The 11,950-nt window shown below is 45.1% G+C and overlaps 2 protein-coding genes across 2 annotated transcripts; both read left to right on the top strand.

Annotated features, from left to right (window-relative positions):
* Nucleotides 1-3,019: 3,019 nt before the first annotated feature.
* Nucleotides 3,020-4,580, top strand: LOC135560163 (uncharacterized). The gene is made up of 2 exons (XM_065001455.1): nt 3,020-3,110; nt 3,343-4,580. The coding sequence occupies exon 2, from the start codon at nt 3,795-3,797 to the stop codon at nt 4,575-4,577; it is 783 nt and encodes a 260-aa protein (XP_064857527.1). The 5' UTR covers nt 3,020-3,110; nt 3,343-3,794; the 3' UTR covers nt 4,578-4,580.
* A 47-nt stretch (nt 4,581-4,627) lies between these two features.
* On the top strand, nt 4,628-6,445 carry LOC135559505 (transcription factor SPT20 homolog). The gene is made up of 3 exons (XM_065001454.1): nt 4,628-6,026; nt 6,107-6,141; nt 6,222-6,445. Exons 1-2 carry the CDS (start codon nt 4,723-4,725, stop codon nt 6,114-6,116), a joined length of 1,314 nt encoding a protein of 437 aa, XP_064857526.1. The 5' UTR covers nt 4,628-4,722; the 3' UTR covers nt 6,117-6,141; nt 6,222-6,445.
* Nucleotides 6,446-11,950: the final 5,505 nt, after the last annotated feature.

Genomic DNA, 11,950 nt, shown 5'->3' with positions numbered 1-11,950 from the left:
TGTTTGTATTCGGTCATGTTGCCAGACACCTTGCCCTGATTAAAAGCAGTGGTTCGCGCTTTCAGTTTCACGCGAATGCTGCCATCAATCCACGGTTTCTGGTTAGGGAATGTTTTTATCGTTGCTATGGGAACGACATCTTCAACGCACGTTCTAATGAACTCGCACACCGAATCAGCGTATTCGTCAATATTTTTATCTGACGCAATACGAAACATGTCCCAGTCCACGTGATGGAAGCAGTCTTGGAGTGTGGAGTCAGCTTGGTCTGACCAGCGTTGGACAGACCTCAGCGTGGGAGCCTCTTGTTTTAGTTTCTGCCTGTAGGCAGGGATCAGCAAAATGGAGTCGTGGTCAGCTTTTCCGAAAGGGGGGCGGGGCAGGGCCTTATATGCGCGTTAGAGTAACAATGATCCAAGGTTTTACCACCCCTGGTTGCGCAATCGATATGCTGATAAAATTTAGGGAGTCTTGTTTTCAGATTAGCTTTGTTAAAATCCTCAGCTACAATGAATGCAGCCTCCGGATAAATGGTTTCCAGTTTGCAAAGAGTTAAATAAAGTTCGTTCAGAGCCATCGATGTGTCTGCTTGGGGGGGGGATATATACCTCTTGGAAGATAATGCGGTCTACATTTGGAGGAATTCTAAATCAGGTGAACAGAAGGATTTGAGTTCCTGTATGTTTCCTTCATCACACCATGTCTCGTTAGTCATGAGGCATTCACCTGTATTCAAAAACATGTGTATTTCAGCATCTGAGTTATAATATCTGGGTTATAATACAAACTGTATTATTTGACAGTTTTCAAATACTTATTTGATACATTGGAGTGTAAAATAGTGTGTGATTTTGAGTTTTTCAAACACTTTCCAAATGTATTTCCAAATGCATGACATTTAACTACTTATCTTTTCAAATAAAAGATCAGAATACTTTGAATGTATGTGTATTAATTGAAATATTTTAAATAGTATTTGAACCCGGTCTGATTTAAGTGACATACATTTGCCTTCCAGTTACAGTAGGCCAGCCTACAGCAGTGGAAGAGGGGAGTTAGTGCAGATTTCTAGACATTAAGGGCCGTACAATAAAGTACAGAAGGATTGGAGCACTCGGGGTGAATATAAAAGACCAGAATAAAGAACAGATTGTCTGCCTGCTGTGCTGAAAGAAACAGGAGAAGAAAAGGACATTAGCATTTTCAAGGCACAGACTTTGAATCAAGTATAATTATCAGAGATGGAATGCAAGCGGAAACATCAGTCGGAATAGGGAAAACACTTTGGCAGATTTAAGGGGGCTGGAGATATATGCATAGCTATCTAAACAGTTGCATTCGAGTTTATGTGTTTGTGGATGCAATCAAAGTTGAGACAACATTGGAAAAAACATTGGAAAAAAAGCTTCCACAAAGGAGGGTAGACGGTCAGAGGATGAGGAGATGGGTTGTTGTCTTGTTTTATTTCATCCACATGAGGGAGACATTTTATGGAGATAGTGGGAACCTTAGAGCTGATCACTATTGTCAAGTCGGTGACAATTGTTTGTCACCGCCTTTCAAAGTGTTTTGCGTTCTGGGGATAAAACATTTACCACGTGAGTCTATATGTCGACTGCATGAACTTTACAAAAATCTGCAGAATCTCCAAGTTTCTGCAATTGCTCTTCACCAACTTCATCCTGCAGCAATCACCTGTCATGTGGGGTCTCCATTGTCACCCAATCATTATTGTTTTTGTTTAACCCACGCGAACAAGAACATGACTGAAACAGGAACCAATTTGCTGCAATTAATGTGTAGCCTACAGTGCATAAATGAATGATGTGATTGAGGCTCTCTCTCATTTATTGATTGTATAATGTAACATAAATTATTTCAGTTTGTGAGTGGGTGTTGGAGACATGTTTTTTTATATTATAAAGGAAACCTTTTATAAACAATGGCAACACTGCCATGGTGATCTGAGCCTTGCTGTTGGAAAACGACAGTATCCGAGTTTCGGTTGTAGCAGATGCACCTCTCCAGACTTTACTTCTTGACATTGGTCTACAGTCAGTTGCTTTAGCCTTACCACTCAAACGAGCCCTACTATATATATGTTTGCCTCTGAAAAAGTAAAGACTCAGAACATCAAAGCATATGTGTGTGCAGTGTTTGCATAATGTGAGTGTTTAATTGGTGTCTGTCTGAATTCAGAATTTGTCCAAGATGTGGCACTATGTGCAACTGAAACATGTTAACCATCTACTGTTGCTATGCTGAATGAAACACACGGTTTAAAAGAAGGCATGTGTAAAATAATGGTGCCTAACTGCTCATTTAGCCTCTAATCTTCAAATGAACCAAGTGAATTTTGTACAAGCAATCATTTAAACTGATCAATGAAGTGCCAAGACAAAATGGGTTTCCTACTTTAGAGCAGGGGTGTCAAACTCATTCCATGGAGGGCCTAGTGTCTGTAGGTTTTTGTTTTTTCCTTTCAATTAAGACCTAGACAACTACCGTAGGTGAGGGGAGTAATTAGTGGTCTTAATTCAGCAATCAAGGACAAGGAAGGAGCAAAAATCCCACAGACACTCGGCCCTCCTTGTAATGAGTTTGAAGCGTGCTTTAGAGTAAGGGCTGTCAAACCTGTCAGGAACTCAATTAGAGAATCAACCACACCTGAGTAAATTTCTGAATTCCAAATCAACCCCTAGCCCCTACACCTACCACTTAGTCACTTATGGGCATTTGAAACAATCAGATAGGTTATAGTAATATGGTAATTGCATCACCTTGCATTCTGATAGGGTGGATGCAATTGTTGCCATATTGCTTATACCTATTCAATCATTTCTGATGCACAGAAGTGTTTAGGCCAGGGTGTAGGATTTAGGTGTCAATTTGGAATTAGGAATCAAATGTACTTCAGGGGCTTACAGCTGTCCTTAATTAGCCAATTACATTAGAAGGGTCTGGGATTTGTTTAAAAGGAGGAGCAACCAAAAAAGCCTGCCAGATACAGCATAAGGGATATTATGCTAGGGCTTATACCAGCCATTAGTTCTGATTACTGGGGAGCTTTTGAGGCGCAAAATGGCCGTGATGATTGGAATCGCTTTCAGGTAGGTTTTTAAAAGTATTGCTCTAGTTTGTTTCCCTTGTCCTTCAGGTGTTACAGGTAGCTGTGTTTATAACAGACTTTTTTTTAAAGAGTTTCTTGGCTTTGTTGCCTGCTATTTGGCGGGATACCATGTTCCACATCAAGTGAGTTTCTACCCGTTAATTTCAAGTAGCAGTTGTGGTACCAATAACTTCAAAGGCTGGCATTTTACTTTTTTTCTTTATCTAACCTAGGTGATGGGTATCCTGCACCAGGTTCTGATGCAACATTGCTCTATACAGGCCCACATGGGTCTAAAGGATATGGTAATTACAACTCTCCAACAGCTCAATTGCAAGCGCAGCTGACCGAAGAGCAACAAACATCTGGCAGCCATCCTGCAAAAGCAACTGGCCCCCATGCCCCAGGCACCTCAGAAAATGTATCCAACTCAAATGCCCCAGCAGGAAAAGCAACCGGCCGCCATGACCCAACAGCAGACGCTACCGGCCAGTTATCCTAAGCAGCCTCAAGAAGTGTTGTATCCAGCTCAAATGCCCCAGAAGCAACCAGTTACTGAACTTCAGCATCAGAAGGAACAGGCCTCCATACCCCAGCTACGTCAGCAAGTGTGGTATCCAGTCCAAATCCTCGGCAGCAAAAGCAACCAGCTACTGGTCCTCCGCAGCGGACGGAACTGACCACCATGCCCCAGAAGCAACCGGCTCCAATACCTATACCGCAGAAACAACCAACAGCTATGCCCCAGAAAGCATGGTATCCAGCTCAAATGCAGCAGAAGCAACCGGCCACCATGCACCAGCAAGTGTGGCATCCAGCTCAATTGCCCCAGCAGCAAAAGCAACCGGCTACTGAACCTCAGCAGCAGAAGGAACCGGCCTCCACCACCCAGCAACCTCGGCAAGTGTTGCATCCAGCTCAAATGCTGCTGAAGCAACTGACTGCCATGCCCCAGCAAGTGTGGTATCCAGCTAAGCCCCAGAAGCAACTGGCCACTGATCCTCAGGAGCAGATTGAACTGACCGCCATGCCCCAGCAACCTCAGCAAGTGTGGTATCCAGCTCAAATGCCCCAGAAGCAACCAACCGCTGAACCTCAGTGGCATCCAGCCAAATTTCCCCAGGAGCAACACGTCCCTATGCGTCAACTGCAGAAGGAACTGACCGCCATTCCACCACAACTGTGGCAATCCGCTCAAATTCCCCAGCAGCATAAGCAACCGCCTGCCAAGCTTCAGCAAGTGTGGCAACTGGCCCTCATTCCCCAGCAGCCTCATGACGTGTGGTATCCAGCTAAAATGGTCCAGAAGCAACAAGCAGCTGCAACAGAAGGAACTGACCACCATGCCTCAAGAGTGGCATCCAGCTCAATTTCCCCAGCAGCAGAAGCAACCAGCCCTAATGCTTTTACCGCAGAAGGAACTGACCGCCATATACCAGCAACCTCAGCAAGTGTGGTATCCAGCTAAAATGCCCGAGAACCAACCAACCACTGAACCCCAGTAGCAGAAGCAACCGACCGCCTTGGCCCAGCAAGTGTGGTCTCCAGCTCAAAATCCCCAGCTGCAGAAGCAACCGGTTGCTGAACCTCAGCAGCAGAAGGAACCGGCCACCATGCCCCAGCAAGCATGGTATCCAGCTCAAAAGCCCCAGCTGCAGAAGCAACCGGCCGCTGAACCTCAGCAGCAAATTGAACCGACCGCCATGCCCCAGCTACCTCAGCAAGTGTGGCATCCAATGCACATTCCCCAGCAGCAACAGGAACTGGCCACCATACCCCAGCAAGTGAGGTATCCAGCTCAAATGCCCCAGAAGCATCTGGCCTCCATGCCTCTACCACAGAAGCAACCGACCGCCATGCCCCAGCAAGAGTGGAATCCAGCTCAAATGCCCCAGCAGCAGAAACAACTGGCCACCATGCTGCAGAAGCAACCAGCCCCAATGCTTCAACCGCAGAAGCAACAGGCCACCATGCCCCCGCAAGTATGGCATCCAGCTCAAATGCCTCGGCAGCAAAAGCAACCAGCTACTGAACCTCAGCAGCAAATTGAACCGACCGCCATTTCCCAGCCCCCTCAGCAATTGTGGCATCCAGATCAATTTCTCCAGGAGCAGAAGCAACCATTCACTATGCATCTACCTCAGAAGGAACTTACCACCAATCCACCAGAACTGTGGCAATCCGCTCAAATGCCCCAGCAGCATACGCAACCGGCTGCCATGCTTCAGCAAGTGTGGCATCGGGCACAGAAGCAACCGGCCCCTATGCCCCAGCAGCCTCATGATGTGTGGTATCCAGCTAAAATGGTCCAGAAGCAAGTCGCTGCGGTGACCGCCATGCCGCATACGCATCAGCAAGTATGGCATCCAGCTGAATTTCCCCAGCAGCAGAAGCAACCGGCCTCCACGCCTCTACCGCAGAAGCAAATGACCGACGTGCCTCAGCAAGAGTGGCAACCAGCTCAAATACCGCAGAAGCAACCGGCTGCTGAACCGCAGCAGAACGAACCGGCCACCATACCCCAGCAAGTGGGGTATCCAGCTCAAATGTCCCAGCAGCGGAAGCAACACACTGCCATGCCACAGCACCAACTGACCCCCATGCCTCAGCAATTATGGCATGTAGCACAAATGCCCCAGAAGCAACTGGCCCCAATGTCTCAGCAGAATCACTACGAAAGCACTGAAGATGGTGCCTCTAGTAGCACTCAGGCCAGCATCGTTGAACAGTCGGATGTCATCCCAATCTATTCCTACAGTTCCAAATCGCACTACGAGAATGGCAGGACTGTATTCTCCCTAACCCGCTACACTCCTAGGGAGGCTATGCCTGTTGACAGTGGAAATGCTCCCAAGGACAGTTTTGTTCGTACTGGTGCACCAAGCGTATATCCATCACTAGTGAAGGATTCTGCAAGGTAATGGTTCACTTTAACCTGCTCTGAACTTTGCTCTCTAAATTTGAAGTCCTTTGTACTAACCATATATCTTTCAACAGGAAAATGTAATGGATTCATCCTCTAGAAGCTAATGGTGAGAATTGTTTTTGACATTGGTTACTTAATATTCTGTGTTGCTGACACTGCATTTCTTCCTGCTTTTGTTTCGACCAGGAAGTGTCTGGTGCTCTTGCTACTCTAGCATGAGGGAGTACATGAACAGTTCTAATTTCAAAAATGCCTGGTGTCTTTGAAATAATGGTTCTCGTGTCCATTGCTTGCTAATTGAGAACAGGTGGTGTGCAGTCTGTAGTAAAAATGACTGTTCAGTTAATTCTTTGGTTTTCTAATCTTTTACCTTTGCTACTTGTTGTTCAAAATAAAAGCTTGGGTCTACATTTGTCAAGGGGTGAGTTGTCAGACATTCTTCATATGTTCTTACTTTAGATGTAGGCATGCATTGTATACAGTGAGACTGTCTTCAACCTCAGTAAGCTAGCATATAGGGAATGGTTTTTATATGGTCAAACCATGGCTGATTTAGCTACTAGAATTGAGTGACCATTTGGTTTCAAACTTGCATTTGGCCTTATACTATAGTCCATACCACACATGGCAAAGAGTCAAATCAGTTTAGGAGTGTCTGTTCCATATCTAGCTGACTGAAATGTTATTTTGGATGCTTCAACCCCTGTTGGCACATCTACCTCCATACTTCTGTTTGTATGGGTTACCTGTCTTACAATTGTGGGGTCATAGAGGGAAACGTAACTATGTTCGGGAGTCAATTTCCCATAATGGTCAGTTTGTAGGCCAAACCGTTCTGAAGCTATAGATGTTTTTGAGACTGCATTTTTGGGGGTGTCTGACCAACACCACTGTAGCTCGGCCCCTGTCCACCGCAGATGCGAAAGGGCGACAGGCGGATGCAGTGGATTGAGACGCAGCCCATTCAATGTTCTAGCTTCAACTGGATTTTGACTGCCTCAATATTCACCTGTAGCCCATTCCTACTAGTCCATTTATTGTACCACAGGCTCCTATAGAATGGATTTGATTTTTACAATGCCTGGAACGCTTTAACCGATCAATCAACAAATATATTCTGTACAGACTGTCTTTAAACATGCACATTTTCTTAACCAATTAGCAATCGAACTGCGTAGTATGAGAATTAGGCCCTTAAATGGATCCATTAAGTTCCAAAGAGGAAGCTGGTAGGCACTAACATGATAGTTTAGCTAGCATAAGATGTCACCCAGGACTTTCGGACAACTTGACATATTTGCCTGTTGTAGTTGACTCTGTTTGGCCAGACTCATGAACATGAATGAAATTGTATATGCATTGAATTTTCTACAAGAAGTTACACTTTGCTGTTGGACACTCTTGTCTAGCGTACGTCAACAGACAACTTCATTTAATTTGTCACAGTATGGAATTTGTGGACACGATCTCAATGTGTGTGCAACCTTTGTGCACAACACATTTCTACCGGACCCCTGTGGTTGCCCCTGCAAAAGCCCCTGGCAGGAACTTCATTAGCCTGCATTAAAAAGTGCACTTGATTAAGCTCACCCAGTGCAATGGATAGTTAGATTTCCCTCTATAAAACCATTGAATTGGTCCACGATCCTCTAGACCCAAATTGCTACAGACAAATCTATCCTACCCTGCCTATCTAAGGTCTTTGAAAGCCAAGTCAGCAAACATATTACCGACCATTTCGAATCCCACCGTACCTTCTCCGCTATGCAATCTGTTTTCAGAGCTGGTCATGGGTGCACCTCAGCCATGTTCACTACGCGCTGTGGTTGGTTTCCTCTTCCAGATTTTACAGGTAGCTGTGTTTTAACTGACTAGGATAAAGAACATTTTTAATATTCCTTGGATTTGTTGCCTGTTAATTGGAGGGATAACCTGCTATCCTCCACCTAAAGGTGTGTTTGTATAGCACAAAGTAATTCAGTTAAAATAACACTTTGTATAGTGCCAATAACTTTATTAAATGATGGCATTTTACTATGCTGAATTATCTTGGTTCCTAGGTACTTATCGATATAAAAAGACACCAGCTCCTATTCTAAAGCAACAAAAGGAACCGGCTCCTATGCCCCAGCAAGAAGGCCTCCCCTCCCGAGTGGTGCAGCGGTCTAAGGCACTGCATCGCAGCGCTAGAGGCGTCGCTACAGACCCGGGTTCAATCAGGGCTGTATCACAAATGGCTGTGATCGGGAGTCCCATAGGGCAGCGCGCAATTGGCCCAGCGTCGTCCGGGTTAGGGGAGGGTTTGACCGGTGGGCTTTACAAGTAGCCGGTCACTGTAAATAAGAATTTGTTCTTAACTGACTTGCCTAGTTAAAGAAACTAAACTGTCTCTTGTGTCCCAGCAACAAAAGGAACCGGCTCCCATGCCGCCTCGGCAGAAGCAACCAGCTACAATGTCTCAGCAATTGTGGTGGCTAGCGCAGATATCTTCGGTGAAGCAACCAGCTGCTGTGCCTCAGCAGCTGAAGCGACCAACTGCCATGCAACAGAAGCCTTAGCAAGTGAGGCACCCAGCCCAAATTTACCCAGCAGCAGAAGCAACTGGCCCCCATTCCTCAGCAAGTGTGACATCTGGTTTAAATGCCCCAGCAACAAAAGCAACCGGCCACTGAGACTCGGCGGCAGACGCAACCGACCGAAATGCCTTTGCAAGTGTGGAGTCCAGCTTGAATGCAGCAGAAGCAACCGGCCCCCATTCCTCAGCAAGTGTGGCATCCTGCTCAAATGCCGCAGAAGCAACTAGATTACTTGTTGGTTATTACTGCATTGTCGGAACTAGAAGCACAAGCATTTCGCTACACTCGCATTAACATCTGCTAACCATGTGTATGTGACAAATAACATTTGATTTGATTTGATTTGGATTTGCATAGTGCCAACTGACGTTTGGTGGAGGAATAATGGTCTGGGGCTGTTTTTGGTGGCTTGGGCAAGACCGCTTTGTTCCAGTGAATGGAAATCTTAACGCTGTAGCGTACAGTAACATTCTAGACAATTCTGTGGTTCCAACTGTGGCAACAGTTTGGGGAAGGCCCTTTGCCATTTCAGCATGACAATGCCCCTGTGCACAACGCAAGGTCCATACAAAAACAGTTTGGTGTGGAATAATTTGATGGGCCTGCGAAGAGCCGTGACCTCAACCCTATCGAACACCTTTGGGATGAATTGGAACGCCGACTGCGAGCCAGGCCTAATCAATCAACATCAGTTTCTGACCTCATTAATGCTGTTGCGGCTGATTTTTTATTTTTATATACCTTTAACTAGGCAAGTCAACAACAAATTCTTATTTTCAACGACGGCCTAGGAACAGTGGGTTAACTGCCTGTCCAGACTTATTCATCAACCTTAGTCTGAGCCTTAGGAGAGTACTAAGCTAACATAAGGAATTGTTTTAAAGGTTCAACCATGATCAATTAGCTGCATGAATCTTTGGGACACTTTAGCTATCAACATTTTATCGCAATGTTTTGATAAAATATAGAATTTTGCCTTTGCTACCATAGCCCACAGAAACACATTGAATAACACCTTTTCATTAATGGAAAAGTTTTGTAGTCTATCCATTATCTTGGTGATGGCACATATTTAACCCTTTATGCATGTTGGCACAACTACCTCCATACTTCCATTAGTTCGTATTGGTTACCTTCAGATGAGTACGTGAAACTTGTTGGGGTCGTAGAGCAAAACGGAACCATGTGTGTGAGTTTCCATAGTGGTCATAATAGTTAGTAGGCCAAACCGTTCAGACGCCACAGACGCTTTCGTGAGAAGATGGAGTTCAGTTATGTCACATGGTCTGACAAACTCAGCTGTAGCTCGGCCCCGTACACCAGATGCGGAAGGGCGACATGGGCAGGCGGATAAAGTGGATTAAGATGCAGCCCATATTTCTAGCTTAAATGTATAGATTTTTGTTGTTGTTTCCTATATTGATTCACATGAGCGTCAATAGATTTTTAACCTATAGCTCATTCTTCCTGCAAGTGCATTAATCGATCCACAGGGTCTTAAAAGTGGATTCAGTGTACTTTGATCTTTACAATGCCTGGAACGGTTGAACCTATCAATAAACAAAGATATTCCCAAACAGACAACAGAACGTCAATAAAGCCTCCTTCACTCATGTTGCCAAACACCCTCGTAAAACTGACTATCCTACCGATCCTTGACTTCAGTGATGTCATTTACAAAATAGCCTCCAACACTCTACTCAGACTGCATCCAATTTGCTATCACAGTGCCATCCGTTTTGTCACCAAAGGCCCATATACTACCAACCACTGCGACCTGTATGCTCTAGTTGGCTGGTCCTCGCTACATATTTGTCGCCAAACCCACTGGCTCCAGGTCATCTATAAGTCTTTGCTAGGTATAGCTCCGCCTTATCTCAACTCACTGGTCACCATAGCAACACCCAACCCTAGCACGCGCTCCAGCAGGTATATTTCACTGGTCATCCCCAAAGCCAACACCTCCTTTGGCCACCTTTCCTTCCAGTTCTCTGCTGCCAATGACTGGAACGAATTGCAAAAATCACTGAAATTGGAGACTTATGTCTCCCTCACTAACTTTAAGCATCGGCTGTCAGAGCAGCTTACCGATCGCTGCAGCTGTACACAGCCCATCTGTAAATAGCCCATCCAACCAACTACCTACCTCATCTCCATGTTTGTTTTTGTTTATCTGGTATTTTGCACACCAGTATTTCAACTTGCACATCCTCATCTGCACATATATCACCCCAGTGTAAATTGCTAAATTGTAATTACTTTGTCACTATTGGCCTATTTATTGCCGTACTTCCTTACTTCATTTGCACACACTGTATAAAGATTTTTCTATTGTGTTATTGACTGTACGTTTGTTTATCCCATGTGTATCCGTGTGGTTGTTTTTGTCTCACTGCTTTGCTTTATCTTGGCCAGGTCGCAGTTGTAAATGAGAACTTGTTCTCAACTGGCCTAACTGGTTAAATAATGGCGAAATAAAAAAATAAGAACAAGTCAATTTTTCTAAACCAAGTATTGTTGGTGAAATCATCTAACTACATAGTATGAGAACTCAGACCTTAAATGGATCCATTTAAGTTCCAATGATGAAGCCGGCAAGGCACTAGCAGGGAAGCTTAGCTAGCATAATGTGTCACATGGAACTCATTTCACAAACATTGACACAAATGAGCACAATTGCCTGCTGTAGTCGACTGCCTGTTTGGCCAAAGACTCATGACACGGGATGAAATTGTATATGCATTCTTTGTGAGACACAGAGTAGGTGAACGGATGATCTCCGCATGTCTGGTTCCCACCATGAAGCATGGAGGACTAGGTGTGATGGTGTGGGGGTGCTTTGCTGGTGACATGGTCTGTGATTTATTTAGAATTCAAGGTACAATGGCTACCACACTATTCTGTAGCTATACGCTATCCCATCTGGTTTGCGCTTAGTGGGACTATCGTTTGTTTTTCAATAGGACAAATGACCCAACACATCGCCAGGCTGTGTAAGGTCTATTTGGCCAAGAAGGAGAGTGATGGAGGGCTGCATCAGATGACCTGGCCTCCACAATCACCCGACCTCAACCCAATTGAGATGGTTTGGCATGAGTTGGACCATAGAGTGAAGGAAAAGCAGCCAACAAGTGCTCAGCACATGTTCGAACTCCTTCAAGACTGTTGAAAAAGCATTTCAGATGAAGCTGGTTGAGAGAATGCCAAGAGTGTGCAAAGCTGTCATCAAGGCAAAGTGAGGCTACTTTGAAAAATCTAAAATATATTTTTGCACAACACACTTCTACCGGACGACTGAGGGTGCACCTGCAAAAGCCCCTGGCAGGATCTTAGTTAGCA

The sequence above is a fragment of the Oncorhynchus nerka genome, linkage group LG15 (genome assembly GCF_034236695.1).
Source record: "Oncorhynchus nerka isolate Pitt River linkage group LG15, Oner_Uvic_2.0, whole genome shotgun sequence".
Lineage (NCBI taxonomy): Eukaryota > Metazoa > Chordata > Actinopteri > Salmoniformes > Salmonidae > Oncorhynchus > Oncorhynchus nerka.
The sequence above is the reverse complement of the archived record's forward strand: the minus strand, read 5'-3'. Positions and strand labels throughout refer to the sequence as shown.